The following is a 17,353-nucleotide window of genomic DNA, read 5'->3' as shown; positions in this document are numbered from 1 at the left end:
AAACCTCTAACAGTGAGCTAAGCACTATAGAACACCGAAGGAGAATGAATGAGGCAGTGTATTATAGTATTGACCTAGGGAAGATACATGCTAATTTGTTTACAAAACAAAAAAGCAAAAAACAAATACCACAAAGAAGTCAGGTCCCTTAAGGAAGGACACTGCAATAGAATACCAAGTATATAACAGCAATTTCCCCAGTCCTTCCCCAGAAAGGCTTTTCTCAGGTAACTGCAAACTGAGGAAAGGGAATATATAGATGTTTCTGAGGGATGCTGGATATGAAGTCTGACTGAACACTGAGCTGATTACTTGATGGCTCCAAAAGTGTAAAAAGGAAAAAAAAAAATGCGTCTCAACAAGATACTGCTTTCTATGGGCCAATGAGTCAGAGAGGGGAAAAAGATTAATTAAAAGCAATTTACTACGAAGCAACACAAGGATGGCAGAGGAGTAGTGCTCTGAAATGACATCAGATCCCAGGAGCTCACGTAGATAAGTATCAAACCATTCTGAACACTTACAACTCAACAGGAGATAGAAGAGAAAAAGAGCAGCAATTCTAGAAACAGAAAATCGACTACTTTCTGAAAGGTAGGACATGCAGAGAAGTGATTCCAAAGCAACAGAAAGATAGACCATGGGGTGCAGGGGGTGGCTCCTGGCAAGCAGTGAAGCAGTGGAGCACAAAATCAGAACATTTAGAAGTCTGCTCCACTGAGGGACATCACTCCAGAGATTAAGCGGGGGTGGAGCCCTCATGGGGACAGTGTGGTCTCAAGTCCCACAGGGTCACAGAAATATCAGGGGTGTTTGAGTGTGGCAGAGATCCCAGGTATCAGAGAGGGGAAGCCAACTACAGAGACAGAGCCGAAGAATGAGCTTTCAGATTGAGGTTACCATAAACCATGATATAAGGCACATTCAGGCCACTGCTTTTTGAGCAGGGACACCACAAGGGGCAGATAAAGGGAGACTCACCTTCCTCCTCTGCGAGAGCAGTGCAGCAGGAATCTGCTGGGTTTGAAGACTCCAAATGGGGCTGTATGCCAGAGATAGAAACACTTGGTCACAGGCTGGCTGAGCTCGGAGTACGGCCAGAGACCAGGGAGACAACAGTGATTGACTGCTTAACTCTGAAGGCACACTGAGGAGTGGGGCAACAAGCTCTTGGCTGCTCTGGCTGGAGACTGGGAGGCCACCATTTTTCATTCCTGCAGTACAGAAAGCATTCATGGAACAAGAGCTCCAAAAGTGAACCTGAGCAGATTATGTAGCCAGTCCCTGGCAAGAGTGGTGCAATTCTGCCTCAGGCAAAGATATTTGAGAATCACAACAACAGGCCCCTCACACAGAAGATTAGCAAGAACATCCAGCCAAGAGCAAGTTGACCATTCAAGGAGAACAGTGGGACTCCAGAGCTAGGAGAAAGGAAAGCATAGAATTTATGGCTTTTTCCTCATGATGCTTTAGATGCAAAGTCAAATTTTTCTTTATTTTATTTTTTTCTTATTCTATTTTTTAACTTTTCCTCTTTCCTCTTTTAACATTTTTAACTAGTTTATCTTAACAATACCTTTCTTTAAAAAAGAAATCATTCTAAAACTTCATTGTATAGTCCTATTTTATCCCTTCATTGTATTTAACCTTATTTTGGGTATACATATAGGTTTTTTTTTTCCCCTAAGAATTTTGGGATACATATTCTTCTAATAGATCAAAATATACCCTAATCTAGTACATGGTTTTGTTCTAGTCTCCAGGCTGAGACATTCCCTCCCCCCTTTTTTTTCCTTTTTCCAACCAACATATCTTATCAATTCCTTTTTTAGAATTTTTTTTTAAGATTTTATTTATTTATTTGACAGACAGAGCTCACAAGTAGGCAGAGAAGCAGGCAGAGAGAGAGGAGGAAGCAGGCTCCCTGCTGAGGAGACAACCCGATGCGGGGCTCAATCCCAGGACCCTGGGATCATGACCTGGCTGAAGGCAGAGGCTTTAACCCACTGAGCCACCCAGGCGCCCCTAGAATTTTTTTTAATTTTCATCTCTACAGACATATTCCATCCCTTCATTGTGTTTACCCTTATTATTGTATATATATATACATAAGACTTTCTTTCTTTAAAATCTTAGGAGGTAGATTCTTCTAAGAGACAAAAACACACCCAAAATCAACTGGGTGTCTCTGCTCTATTCACCAGTCTTTTATATATATATATATATATATATATATATATATATATATATATATATAAAATTTTATATAATATATATATATAAATATATATATATAACATATAATTTTTTTATTTCTTTTTTCCCCCTATTTTCTCCCCCCAGTTTTGGATATCTTCTGACTTGGTTAATGGACATTTTTCTGGAATCTTTCCCACCCTCTAAGTATTTTATTCTCTTGTTCATATATTTTTATCTGGATAAAATGACAAGATGGAAAAACTCACCACAAAAAAAAGAACAAGAGGCAGTATGGATGGCTAGGGAATTAATCAATATGGACATTGGTAGTATGTCAGAACTAGAGTTCAGAATGATGATTCTCAATGTGTTAGCTGGGCTCGAAAAAGGTATGGAAGATATTAGAGAAATACTTTATGAAGAAATAAAATCCCTTTCTGGAGAAATAAAAGAACTAAAATCTAACCAAGCTGAAACTTTAAAAAGCTATTAATAAGGTGCAATCAAAAATGGAGGCTCTTACTGCTAGGATAACTGAGGCAGTAGAGAGAATTAGTGATATAGAAGAACAAATGATGGGAATAAAGAAGCTGAGCAAAAGAGAGACAAACAACTACTGGACCACGAGGGGAAAATTCAAGAAATAAGTGATACCATAAGATGAAACAATATTAGAATAATTGGAATTCCAAAAGAAGAAGAAAGAGAGAGGGGGCAAAAGGTATATTGGAGTGAATTATAGTAGAGAGTTTCCCTAATATAGCAAAAGGAACACGCATCAAAATCCAGGAGGCACAGAGAATGCCCCTCAAAATCAATAAAAATAGATCCACACCCCATCTTCTAAGAGTAAAACTTACAAGTCTCAGTGACAAAGAGAAAATCCTGAAAGCAGCTCAGGACAAGAGGTCTGTAACATACAATGGTAGAAATATTAGATTGGCAGCAGACTTATCTACAGAGACCTGGCAGGCCAGAGAGAACTGGCATGATATATTCAGAGCACTAAATAAGAAAAACATGCAGCCAAAAATACTATATCCAGCTAGAATATCATTGAAAAGAGGAGAGATAAAAAGCTTCCAGGACAAACAAAAACTAAAAAAAATTATAAACAGCAAACCTGTCCTACAGGATATATTAAAAACGATCCTCTAGGCCAAGAGAGAGCATAAAAGTAACAGACCACAAAGGAACAGAAACAATATACAATAAAAGTCACTTTACAGGAAATACAATGGCAATAAATTCATATCTCTCAACAGTTACCTTGAATGTATATGGATTAAATGTCACAATCAAAAGACAGAGTGTATCAGAATGGATAAAAAAACAAAACCCAACCATATGCTATCTACAAGAAATTCATTTTAGACCCAAAGAAACCTCCAGATTTAAAGTGAGGGGGTGGAAAGTCATTTACCATGCTAATGGACATCAAAAGAAAGCTGGGGTGGCAATCCTTATATCAGATCAATTATATTTTAAGCCAGAGACTATAATAAGAGAAGATGAAGGACACTATATCATATTTAAAGGGTCTGTCCAATAAGAAGATTTAACAATTTTAAGTATCTATGCCAATTAATAACAAAAATCAAAGAAACACATCGACAGTAAAACAATAATAGTAGGGGACTTTAATATCCCCCTCACTGAAAAGCAGAGATAATCCAAACAAAAGATCTACAAGGAAATAAAAGCCTTAAATGACACACTGGACCAGATAGACATCACAAATATATTCAGAACATTCCATCCCAAAGCAAATGAATACACATTCTTCTCTAGTGCACATGGAACATTCTCTAGAATAGATCACATCCTGGGTCAAAAAATCAGATCTTAACTGGTATGAAAGGATTGGCATCATTCCCTGCATATTTTCAAAGCACAATGCTCCAAAGCTAGAGAAAGAGGAGAGTTGGAAAGAACTCCAATACATGAAGGCAAAAGAGCATCCAGTGAAAGAATGAATGGGCCAACCAGGAAATTAAAGAAGAATTGAAAAAAATCATAGAAACAAATGATAATGAAAACACAACTGTTCAAAATCTGTGGGACACAGCAAACTGAGTCCTGAAAGGAAAATATATAATGATACAAACCTTTTTCAAGAAACAAGAAAGGTCTCAAATACACAACCTAATCTTACACCTAAAGGATCTAGAGAAAGAACAGCAAAGAATGCCTAAACCTAGCAGAGAAGAGAAATCATAAAGAACAGAGCAAAAATGAATGCAATGAAACCCAAAAGAACAGTAGAACAAATCAACGAAATGAGAAGCTAGTTCTTTGAAAGAATTAATAAGATTGATAAACTCCTGACCAGACTTTTCAAAAATAAAAGAGAGAAGATCCAAATTAATAAAATCATGAATGAAAAAGGAGAGATCACAACCAACACCAAAGAAATACAAACAATTATAAGAACATATTAAGAGCAACTATGTGCTAGCAAATTTGACAACCTAGAAGAAATGGATGCATTCCTAGAGATGTGTAAGCTACAAAAACGAAATAGAAAGAAACAGAAAACCTGAACAGACCCATAAGCAGTAATGAGATTGATACAATCAACAAAAATCTCCCAAAAAATAAGAGCCCAGGGCGAGACAGCTTCCCAGGGTACTTCTACCAAACATTTAAAGAAGAATTAATACATATTCTCTTGAAAATGTCCCACAAAATAAAAATGGAAGGAAAACTTCCAAAATCATTTTCTGAGGCCGGAATTACCTTGATCCCAAAACCAGACAAAGACCCCACCAAAAGGAGAAATATAGACCTATATCCTTGATGAACACTGATGTAAAAATTCTCACCAAAATACTAGCCAATAGGATCCAACAGTACATTAAAAGGATTATTCACCAAGACCAGGTGGGATTTATTCCTGGGCTCCAAGGTTGGTTCAACATCCACAACTAAATCAATGTGATACAATACATTAATAAAGGAAAGAATAAAAATCAGATGATACTCTCAATAGATGCTGAAAAAGCATTTGAAAAAGTACAGCATCCGTTCTTGATCAAAACTCTGCAACGTGTAGGGATCGAGGGTACATACCTCAATACCTCAATATCATCAAAGCCATCTACGAAAAACCCACCACGAATATCATTCTCAATGGAGAAAAACTGAGAGCTTTTCCCCAAAGGTCAGGAACACTGCACAGATGTCCATTATCACCACTGCTATTCCACATAGTACTAGAAGTCCTAGCCTCAGCAATCAGACAACAAAAAGAAATAAAAGGCATCCAAATCGGTAAAGAAGAAGTCAAACTATCACTCTTTGCAGATGAGATGATAGTTTATGTGGAAAACCCAAATGACTCCACTCCAAATCTGCTAGAACTTGTACAGGAATTCAGTAAAGTATCAGGATATAAAATCAGTGCACAGAAATCAGTTGCATTTCCTACACCTACAGCAGGACAGAAGAAAGAGAAATTAAGGAGTCAATCCCATTTACAGTTGCACCCAAAACCGTAAGATACTTAGGAATAAACCTAACCAAAGAGGCAAAGAATCTGTACTCAGAATACTATAAAGTACTCATGAAAGATATTCAGGAAGACACAAAGAAATGGAAAAACATTCCATGTTCATGAATTAGAAGAACAAATATTGTGAAAATGTCTATGCTACCTAAAGCAATCTACACGTTTAAAGCAATCCCTATCAAATATCATCAATTTTTTTTCAAAGAAATGGAACAAATAATCCTAAAACTTATATGGAACCAGAAAAGTCCCCGAATAGCCAGAGGAATGTTGAAAAAGAAAGCCAAAGTTGGTGGCATCACAATTCCAGACTTCAAGCTCTATTACAAAGCTGTCCTCATCAAGACAGTATGGTACTGGCACAAAAACAGACACACAGATCAGTGGAACAGAATAGAGAGCCCATAAATTGACCCTCAAGTCTTTGGTCAACTAATCTTTGACAAAGCAGGAAAGAATATCCAGTGGAAGAAAAACAGTCTCTTCAACAAATGGTATTGGGAAAATAGGACAGCCACATGCAGAAGACTCAAACTGGACCATTTCCTTACACCACACACAAAAATAGACTCAAAATGGACGAAAGACCTCAATGTGAGAAAGGAATCCATCAAAATCCTTAAGGAGAACACAGGCAGCAACCTCTTCGACCTCAGCTGCAGCAACTTCTTCCTAGAAACATTGCCAAAAGCAAGGAAAGCAAGGGCAAAATGAACTATTGGGACTTCACCAAGATCAAAAGCTTTTGCACAGCAAAGGAAACAGTTAACAAAACCAAAAGACAACTGACAGAATGGGAGAAGATTTTTGCAAACAACATATCAGATAAAGGGCTAGCATCCAAAATCTATGAAGAACTTATCAAACTCAACACCCAAAGAAACAAATAATCCAATCAAGAAATGGGCAGAGGACATGAACAGACATTTCTGCGAAGAAGACATCCAGCTCCACATCCCTCAGCATCAGGGAACTACACATCAAAACCACAATGAGATGCCACCTCATACCAGTCAGAATGGATAAAATTAACAAGTCAGGAAAGGACAGATGCTGGCGAGGATGCGGAGAAAGGGGAACCCTCCTACACTGTTGGTGGGAATGCAAGCTGATGAAGCCATTCTGGAAAACAGCATGGAGTTTCCTCAAAAAGTTGAAAGTAGAGCTACCCTATGACCCAGCAATCTCACTACTGGGTATTTACCCTAAAGAAACAAAGGTAGTGATCCGAAGGTTCATGTGTACCTGAATGTTTATAGCAGCAATGTCCACAATAGCCAAACTATGGAAAGAACCTAGATGTCCATCAACAGATGAATGGATAAAGAAGAGGTGTTATATATGCATACAATGGAATACTATGCAGTCATCAAAAGAAATGAAATCTTGCATTTGCAAGGACGTGGATGGAACTAGAGTGTATTATGCTTAGCAAAATAAGTCAATCAGAGAAAGATAATTTCTTATGATCCCTGATATGAGGAAGTGGAGAGGCAACATGGGGGGTTTGGGGAGTAGGAAAGGAATAAATGAAAAAAGATGGGATCAGGAAGGAGACAAACCATAAGAGACTCTTCATCTCACAAAACAAACTGAGGATTGCTGGGAGGGTATGGAGAGGGTGGTTGGGTTATGGACATTGGGGAGGGTATGTGATATGGTAAGTGCTATGAAGTGTGTAAGCCTAACAATTCATAGACCTGTATCCCTGGGGAAAATAATACATTATATGTTAATAAAAATAATTTGAAAAAAAGCAGTCTACTAAATGACATTAACAATAATTCAATGATGCTATGGAAAATTCAGATACTGAGAGATTAGAGTACATACTGTATTTCATGACAAATTATTATAAATAAAAAGGTGTATTCTCGTAACTTATAAATTTCAAATAATATTTCTTTTTTTTAAAGATTTTATTTATTTATTTGACAGACAGAGATCACAAGTAGGCAGAGAGGCAGGCAGAGACAGACAAGGAAGCAGGCTCCTAGCTGAGCAGAGAGCCTGACACGGGGCTCGATCCCAGGACCCTGGGATCATGACCTGAGCCAAAGGCAGAGGCTTTAACCCACGGAGCCACCCAGGCACCCCTCAAATAATATTTCATAAGAAATTCTCATACCTAAAGTTCTTTATGAAATTTCCTTTCTGTTTCTTAAAATTGTAGTTTAGACATTAGATGTTATAATATCTATTTTAAACATTATTTATTCAACAAATTTTTATTCATTGTTTATCTCAGATTCTTATATTCTAGAGTTGGAAAACAGACCATATACATAATAAATAAACACTATAGTATATTGGAAGGTAGTAAGTACTATGCAGGAAAAAAAGTAAACCAGGTTAAATGGTGTCAAGTCAACCAGAATGAAAAGATGGGTTACAATTTTAAATATGATAGTTAGGGTGGTCCTCATTGTGAAAGCGATATTAAAAAGGTGAATATTGGGGCACTAGTGTGGCACATTCAGTTAAGTTTTGGGGTCAGTTCAGGTCATGATCTCTGGAGCACCTTGGCTCCATGCTCAACGTGGAGTCTGCTTGAGATTCTTCCTCCTACTTATGCTCTCTCTCTTTTTCTCAAATAAATACATAAATACATAAATAAATCTTAAAAATAAATAAAATAAAAGAAGTAGATATTAGTGAAAAATTATCCTCAGAGAAGAAACAGTTACAGCAAAGTTCCAAAGATAGGAGCATGACAGTATGTGACAGTATGTTGGAAAGAAATTAAGAGGATCAGTATTGTTAAGGCAAAATGGCCAGTGGCAAAGATAGCAGAAGATGAGGTCAGAGAGGTAATGGGGAGGCGGGTGGTTTCAGACCATTTAGATACTTTGTAGGAATTTAAAAAACTTTGGCTTTGTCTGAGGGAAGTGCATATCCATGATTAGATTTTAAGCAAAAAGTGCCATGACCTGACATGCTTTCCGTTGTTGCTAATGAATTGCAGAGGGACAAAGACAGAAGTTGGAAAAGTGGTTTGGAAGGCACTGTAACTATTCCGGTCAGAAATGATAATAGTTCAGGCCCTAGCAATGGAAAAGGAAATGGTAAAATGTAGTTATATTACATGTATCTTGAGGCTTATCCCCGCAAGTATTTCCTGATGTCTACTGAGTATAAGAAGAGGGTGCTCAAGGACACTTAAGTTCTAGTCTAAGAAACTTTAAAGATGCTATCAACCAAAATGGAGAAGCTGCAAATAGAATAGATATGTGGTGAAAAAACAAGAATTCGGTTTCAGAAGTGTTGAGTATGAGATGTCCACTAGCCATCCAAGTACAGATGGCAGGTAGGTAGTTATATATATGTTTGGGATTCTAGAGTGCAGCTTAGTCTGGGAATATAAATTTCAAGTCTACAGCCTGTAGGTGGTATTTAAAGACATGGGATTGGATGAGACAGCATGAAAAGTCAACATACGTGAAGAAGAGAACAGTACCAATGACAGACATGCAATACTCCAGCATTAAGAGATTGGAAGATAAGGAGGGATTGCTGAGGGGATCTGAGAAAGAACCACCACTAAGATGAAAAAAAAAAACAAAACAAAAATATTCTGGAACTGGAAGCCAAGTGAGGGAAATGTATTAGGAAAAATAGAATGATCATTGTGATAGGTCATATAAAATGAGAAATGCAAACTGACTATACTTTCAGCAGAGTGGAGATTATTGGTGATATTGATAAGGGCAATTTCAGAGGACTGCAGACAGTGACAGCTTGATAGAAATGAATTTAAGAGAGAATGAAAGGTGAAGAATTGGAGATACTAAAAATAAAGGAATCTTTCATGAAGTTTTGCTGCAAAGGGGAACTAAAAAGTAAGGGATCTAGACAGGGGCATAGAGGAAAACAACCTGGCAAATAAGGGGCATAGCAACAGTGCCCCCGCCCCTTGCTCCTGGATTACAGTGATTTTGTTATTTAGATTTATTACCAAAAAAATTTCAAAGATTACTAATTTATGATGGAACTCTAAAACCACCCTACATGCATTTGGAGTCATACAATTGTGTAGTAAGAAGGAATCTTCAAAAATCTGTATTCAATACTCCTTAGTTCATAAATGGAGGCTATAACACCAGAAAGGCAAAATCACTTGTTCCAGAGTGGAGTTTATGACAAACTCAAAATGAAAATTTAAATCTGTGGCTTTTAGTCTAGTATTTACTGTTCATGGTGCTACTGCTTTATTTAAATTAAAATGTGATGATTTTTTAATTAATATATTTGACATACAATATTCAGTAAATTTAAGGTGCATTGTATGTTATTTTGACTTGTTTATATATTGTAATGTGATTGCCAGTGTAATAATATCCTATTACATAATTATAGTATGATCTGTCTATATTCACTATACATATATATATATATATATATATATATATATATATTAGTTCTCTATGGCTTATTGACCATTTATTCAAGTTGATATCCTTAAATACCATGATTTTATCTCACTATGCCCCATCCCCTAGTAAATACCATTTTACTATGAGTTTAGCTTTTTTAATTCCACATATAACTGATATCATACAGTACTTTTTTGCTGACTTATCTCACTTAGCATAATGTGCTCCTGGTCCATGGTGTTGTAAATGGCAGCATATCCTCTTTTCTTGTGGCTGAATAATATTCCATTGTGTATATAAATCGTATCTTTTTTATCCATTCAGCCATTGACAGACATTTAAGTTGTTTGCATATCTTGACTATTGGGAATAATGCTGCAATAAATATGAAATGCAGATATCTCTTCAAAATACTGTTTTCCTTTCCTTTGGGTATATAACCAATAGGAGAACTGCTGGATTGTATGGTTGACCTATTTTTAATTTTTTGAGAAATCTCCATATTGTCCTAGACAGTGGTTGGACAAATTTATATTTGCACCAAAAATGTTTAGGATTCTCTTTTCACCACATCCTTGCCAATGTCTCTTGTTTTGTCTTTCTAAAGACAGCCATTCTATTGAGTATGAGGTAATATCTCATTTTGGTTTTGATTTACAATTCCCTAATGATTAGTGATATGGAGCATCTTTTAGTGGTCCTGTTGGCTGCTCTGAAATCCTTCTTGGAAAAACGCCCACTTAGTTCTTCTGCCTGGTTTTTCAGTCAGATGGGGAGTTTTTTGTTTGTTGGTTGGTTGGCTTTTTGTTTTTGTTTTTGTTTTTAAGTTATGTGAGTTCCTCATATATTTTGGATATTAAACCCTTATCTGACATATGGGTTACAAAATTTTTCTCATTATATGGGCTGTCTTTTCATTTTCTTTATTTTGTAGTGCAGAAGTGTTTGCTTGGTGTAGTTCTATTTTTTTTTTTTTTTTTTGCTTTTGTCTGTGCTTTTGGTACCATGTCCAAGAACATCAATTTAAACCAAACAATGTAAGTTAAAGAAAAATTGTATTCATATCTTGAAATAGAATAATAGATTTAAAAGTATTTAGGCTGATAAGAATCAGCAGGGATGACTATCAGAAACATAAAACTAAGTGTGAAAAGGGAAGAAGTAAATCAGAAGGGTATACATTTAAAAACAGAAAACAATACCTTTATTATGAATGTGTATATATATATATATATATATATATATATATATGAATTGGATGAACACACACCAAACCTATGATAGTGGCTGCTGTTAGAGTTCAGGAAGAGAAATCAACCAGGGGTCACAGTTTAAGCAAACGTTAGCTTTATCTATAATACCTACTTTGAGAAATTGGAAGACAAATATGTTAACATACAGAGTCAAGTAGTAAGTAGTAAGTTAAATTTTTTTTACTTTTTCTATATGTTTAAGGTTTAACCAAATTATTTAATATATTAAACTGAACTTTAGATGTAAACTAATGATATGTAAAATTCTTTTACTTCAAATATATTAGATTTCCAAAATGTATTTATTTAAATTACATATTTGAAAAAATATATATTCACATTTATATGTGTCTATATAAACACATGTACATACATATGTTATAGTATATGTATTTTTAAATGTATGTATGTATATGTATACATAAACAGAAAATAAAAATAAACATCTTACTGATCAAAAACAGAACCTACCTATCGGCAAAGCACTGGGAAGGGTTTGAGCCAAAGGCCTGTTGGATACAATGTAATTGGAAGCAGGCATTCAGAATGAGGCATTTGGCCCTGCAGGAAACAGGAACAAAATGTGTTCCACACAAAATTATAGGGACCTGAGTCAGGTTTACTACTTAATGCCAAGGACTAGGGAGGGGCTGCTCTCTTTGGGAGAATAGGCTGAAAATTGTGTTGTTCAAGAGCAGCCTAAGGTTATATCTTAAATAGAATTAAATCTACATATTGCTATAGTCAGACACAACAACAAAACTGCAAATTATATTGAAATCTTAACCACAAAAAAATTATGTCAAAATGCCTTTATAAGATCTAGTTTTGAAAGAGGGCTTGGGAAACCAGGTGGGAGAAACTGCAAACTATTAGAAAAGACTCTTATTTTAAAAGGGCCTGCAAAACAAAATTGCAAACATGAGAAGATTATTAGTGTAAAAGAAAGACAACCAAAAAAACAAGTGTGAATTCCAGTCTAGATAAAACAATATTACAATCTGACTAAAATGCATGATTTTGGAAAAAGATGAATTAGAAACTTCTTAAAGAATGAAAAAAAATATGTTTTAATCTCAAATGGAGTGAATTCTATACTGAACACAATCAAAGAGAGAATTAGTCAAATTGTAGATCATACTGAAGAATTTATCCAGAATGTACAATGGAAAGATAAAGAGACTAAAAATATTAAAAGCAGTGGGGTACCTGAGTGGCTCAGTTGGTTAAGCATTCAACTCTTGATCTCATCTTAGGTCTTGAACTCTGCGTTATGAGTTCAGGCCCCATGTTGAGCTCATGCTGGGTGTGAAGCCTACTTAAAACAAAATTAGAAGTTGTTAAAATATATGAATGATTTTAGAAGCTTGAACACATGTAGATTGAAAACAGGTTTCAGTTGTATCTTTAATTGTAAAGACAAAACAAAGATAACTTCAGAAATTCAAAAATTAAGAGTCTTTATTCCTACTCCCTTTCTAACTATTACTGAGTTAGGGTATTACATCTGGATATGATTAAGGAAAAAGAAAAAAATAAGCACTAAGAAAAGTAAATACACAAGGAAAGCAAAAGTTAAACTGCACATTGGGGAACACAGATAATGACAAAATGTATTGATAAACCTAATAAACTAATAATTATAAATTAATGCATTACAAAATATATTGATAAATTTAATAAACTAATAATTATAAATTAATACATTTTTGGTTTAAAATAAGTTAAAACTTACAACACAAAGAAAAATAATAAGATCTAGAGGGAGCATGGTATAGTAGGTAGCTAAAGGACAAATAAATCTTGTCATACTAAGGTAGAAGATACAAATGTTGACTATAGATTTTTTTAGAAAACTTTCTAGCTAAATATGAAAGTTTAAAATGTAAAGCTACCCATTAAAGATTAAAAATATATTTATTGAAAAGAAAAGGACCAGGTTAAAGAAAAGTTTTCTAAAATATATCAAGCCATTAAATATCACAAAGAGATTTAGTAAAGAAGAAGAAAAAGGTAAACAGAAACAAAAGTAACAAATTTTAAACACAACTGAAAACAAAATTAGAGGAAGAAATTAGTCCAAAATATCAGTAATAGTAAATGTAAAGGAACAATTTTATCTGATAAAACACAGAGGAGACCATACATATACATATACATGTATATAGGTATACGCTACTAAATGTGGTATATAATAAAGCTACACAGAAAATAAACATATGCAAAAAGATATTTGAGATATTTGTAGACCAAGATAAAGCTGATCTATATATAATAATTTAATGTCAAATAAAATAAAATTAAAGGCACAAACATTACTGAAAATTAAGGAAATACTATATTAAAAATCAATCTAACAAGAAGATATAATAATCATAAATAAGCTGAATATGTAGCCTAAAATTTTATTAAGCAGTGTCAAAATTAAAGGTGAATTTTGCAAATCTAAAATCATAATGAGTTATTTTTAAACAACTCTGCCAAAAACTGATATATCAAGCACATATAAAAGTAGTAAACTTATAGAATTTTTGAATGACAAAATATATTTGGTCTAACTTATCACCTAGAAATTCTGCAACCAATTAATAGAGAATATATATGTAGTCTTTTCAACATTGATTGTTTTCCAAAATTGACTGTCAATACACAAATCACAAAAGATGGTTTAACAACGATCAAAGATCCAATGTTATATAGACTACATTCTCTGCACCCAATTAAAAGAAATTAGTAATCAACAATAAAAAACAAACAAGCAATCCAGAACAAAACAATAGTTTTTAAATCTTAATGTGTTTCTGTAATAAGAACTGCGGGCCCAAGTAGTTAATTGGCTTAAGGGGAAATCACGTTGGAAGTGACAAAATATTTTGACTGGGACAATAAAATCTTCACCTATAAAATTTCAGGGTGTTGCTAAAGCAGTACTTATAAACTTTAAGCCTTGAAATATATTTATTATAAAATAAAAGTGACTGAAAATAATGATTTAAGTAATCAAATTAAGACACTGAAAGAAAAATGGAGTACTTAAAGAAAGTAGAAGGAAAGAAATAATGTAAGAATAGAGAATAACGAAGTAAAAAACAAAGATGAAAGAAAATTTATAAAACAAAGAATTTGTTACAGAATACACAAATAAAAAATATTAGGAACAGCCCCGGTCATAAGCGTCTGAGGTGCCAGCAATGGCAAGGAGCGGGCTGGGGACCGTGAGGAGTGTTTTCTCGCTGACTCGGGACCTGATTCGGGCTGGGGTGTGGAATGAGAAGCCCCTCTGGTTTGACATACGTAATGCCTTTCCCCCACTGAAAGAACCAGTCTTCCAGAGGCCCTGCTTGCAATATGGCAAAGCCAAAGCTGCCATCCAGGACATCTTGTACCCTGAGGATGGGATTAGAGTGAAATTTTATTCAGCCTATGGATCTAGTCAGAAAGCTTTTGATCTGTTCAATCCAAACTTCAAGTCTACCTGTCAACAGTTTGTGGAGAAGTACATTGAGCTACAGAAACTCAGAGAAACTGATGAAGAGAAGCTATTTGTGGAAACAGGGAAGGCTTTGTTAGCAGCAGATGTCATTTTGAGAAGAGCAGAAGCAGCAAGGACTCAAAAGGAAGGTTGTCACATTTCCTGGGAATCTGAACCCACAGGTGTCAAACCTCAAACGGTATTGGAAAAAATCCAGCATCTGCAAGAAGTTCCCCAGGACCAGCGTTTGGGGACATCTGAAGAACAGCCAAAAGGTCTCTCACCTCTCTAAAGAACTTGTATTCCATGTATGCTGACATCCAGAGTGCACTCACTAGATGAATGTTGAACTGTTTTTAACATTGAACTGTGTAAATGTTTCCTAGTCTCTAAGGCATTATGTTTGCCTTCTTTTAGTTTCTATTTCTAGGTTGTCATAAGCTCAGTTTCATGGTTTGAATGAATTTTATGTTAGGATCGTATTAAATAAAGAATTCCCTGACTGCTTAAAAAAAATTAGGAACAAAAAAGTGTCCCTGAAACAGAGCAGACATTAATACTATCATCAGAGAATAATACAAACTTTATAGAACAATATTTTTACAATTTAATGAAACTGATAAAAAATACATTCTTGTACAAAAAATAAACTCAACTCAAGAACATACAGAGAACTTGAAAATAGTTCCACAACTTTAAATCAACAAAAGACTTGAATAGATATTTCTGTAAAGATCTATAAATGGCCCCCAAAACCACATGAAAAGGTATTCAGCATCATCTGTCACCAAGGAAATGCAAATCAAAATCACAATGGTGGGGGAAGCACCTGGTGGCTCAGTGGGTAAGCCTCTGCCTTCAGCTCAGGTCATGATCACAGGGTCTTGGGATCAAGCCCCCCATCGGGCTCCCTGCTCAGCAGGAAGCCTGCTTCCCCCTCTTTCTCTGCCTGCCTCTCTGCCTTCTTGTGACCTCTCTCTCTCTGTCAAATAAATAAATAAAATCTAAATATATATATCTAATATATAATATGTATATATAAAAGGACCACAATGATATACCAACTTCACACCCACTAGGATGGCTTTAATCAAGAAAATGGAAAATAACAAGTATTGGCAAGGGCAAGGGAAAAATTGGAACCCTCATATACTGCTTGTGGGAATATATAATGCAGCTGCTGTGGAGAAGAGTTTCGCTGTTCTTCAAAAATTTAAGCATATAATCACCATATAATCCCTCTTCTAAGTATATTTTATTTCAAGAGAAATAAAAACATATCCACACAGAAACTTGTACACAAAATTTTATAGCAGTATTATTCATGAGGGTCAAAAGGTAGAAATAACCCAAATGTCTATCAATAGATAAATGGCTAAACAAAATGTAGTATATCAAAACAATGGAATATTATTCAGCCATAAAAATGAAGTATATAACACAAGTTGGATCAACCTCAAAAACATTATTCTAAACGGAAGAAGTCAGACACAAAGATCATATATTACATGATTCCCTTTATATGATATATCCAGAATAGGCAAATCACTCAAAACAGAAGGTATACTAAAGAGGTTATCAGGGATTTGGGAAGAGAGGAATGGACAGCGATTACTCAGTATGGATAGGAGATGTTTTTATGAGGTGATGAGTAAGTTTGAAACTAAAAAGAGCTGGTAGTTGTATAAATTTGTGAATATACTTGTGAAATAGTATGGAATTGTACCCTAAATACAACTGAATAATATTTTTAAATGGTTAATTTATGTTATGTGAATTTCACTTCAAAAAAAGTTCTTCCCCAAAGTAACACCAGAACAAGATGGATTTTAAGAGTTAGAAAAACTCCATGAAACAAATAATGCTTATATAATACAAACTGGCTCTTTGAATGAGAGAAAAATGCCACTTTATTTTGTGAGGCTAGGAAAAGCTAAATAAAAACCTCAAACAGGACAATACAGAAAAAAAAGTATTAGAACAATCTCATTTTTAGTAAATATTAATAGAGAAAACATTACTACATTCAATACACCAACTAATGAAAAAATCTAAGTCATGACTACAAGAATGCTTTCAAACGGCCCATTAGTCAAGCTGATACAACTCAAGAAAGAATGATCATGAAGGTTAATAAATAAAAATTATCCAAACAAAAGTACAAAGATTAGAAAGAGAGAATTTGAAAAGAAAAAAGAAAAAGAAAACAAACATCTCAGAGCTGTGGTACAAAAAATCTAAATAAGTATAATTGAAATGTCAGAAACAGACAAAAGAAAAGAAAAAGAAATACTTAAAGAGATTTGCTGAAAATTTTCCAAAATTACTGACAGCTACCAAACTGCATATGAAAGAAGCTTAAAAACACCATAGAGAATTTTTTAAAAATAATGACATGACATAATCTTGACAGGAAATCTTAGAGGAAGTCAGAGAAGACACATTACATATATGATTGCAGCAAAATTACAGAAGACTTCTCATTTAAAAACTAGGAAAGCCAGAAACAATGGAGTGATTTTTTAAAATGCAAAAGAGGAAAACT

The 17,353-nt window shown here is 34.7% G+C and overlaps 1 protein-coding gene across 1 annotated transcript; it reads left to right on the top strand.

The window, feature by feature from the left end:
• The first annotated feature begins 14,527 nt into the window (after window positions 1-14,527).
• On the top strand, window positions 14,528-15,100 carry LOC123940750 (28S ribosomal protein S23, mitochondrial-like). Its single transcript, XM_046003684.1, has one exon. The coding sequence runs from the start codon at window positions 14,528-14,530 to the stop codon at window positions 15,098-15,100; it is 573 nt and encodes a 190-aa protein (XP_045859640.1).
• The last annotated feature ends 2,253 nt before the right edge of the window (window positions 15,101-17,353 follow it).

Source organism: Meles meles, chromosome 4 (genome assembly GCF_922984935.1).
Source record: "Meles meles chromosome 4, mMelMel3.1 paternal haplotype, whole genome shotgun sequence".
Classification (NCBI taxonomy): Eukaryota; Metazoa; Chordata; class Mammalia; order Carnivora; family Mustelidae; genus Meles; species Meles meles.
The sequence above is the reverse complement of the archived record's forward strand: the minus strand, read 5'-3'. Positions and strand labels throughout refer to the sequence as shown.

Excerpts from the sequence above, each read along its gene's own strand:
- LOC123940750 (XM_046003684.1), top strand. The coding sequence starts at position 14,528 with ATGGCAAGGAGCGGGCTGGGGACCGTGAGGAGTGTTTTCTCGCTGACT.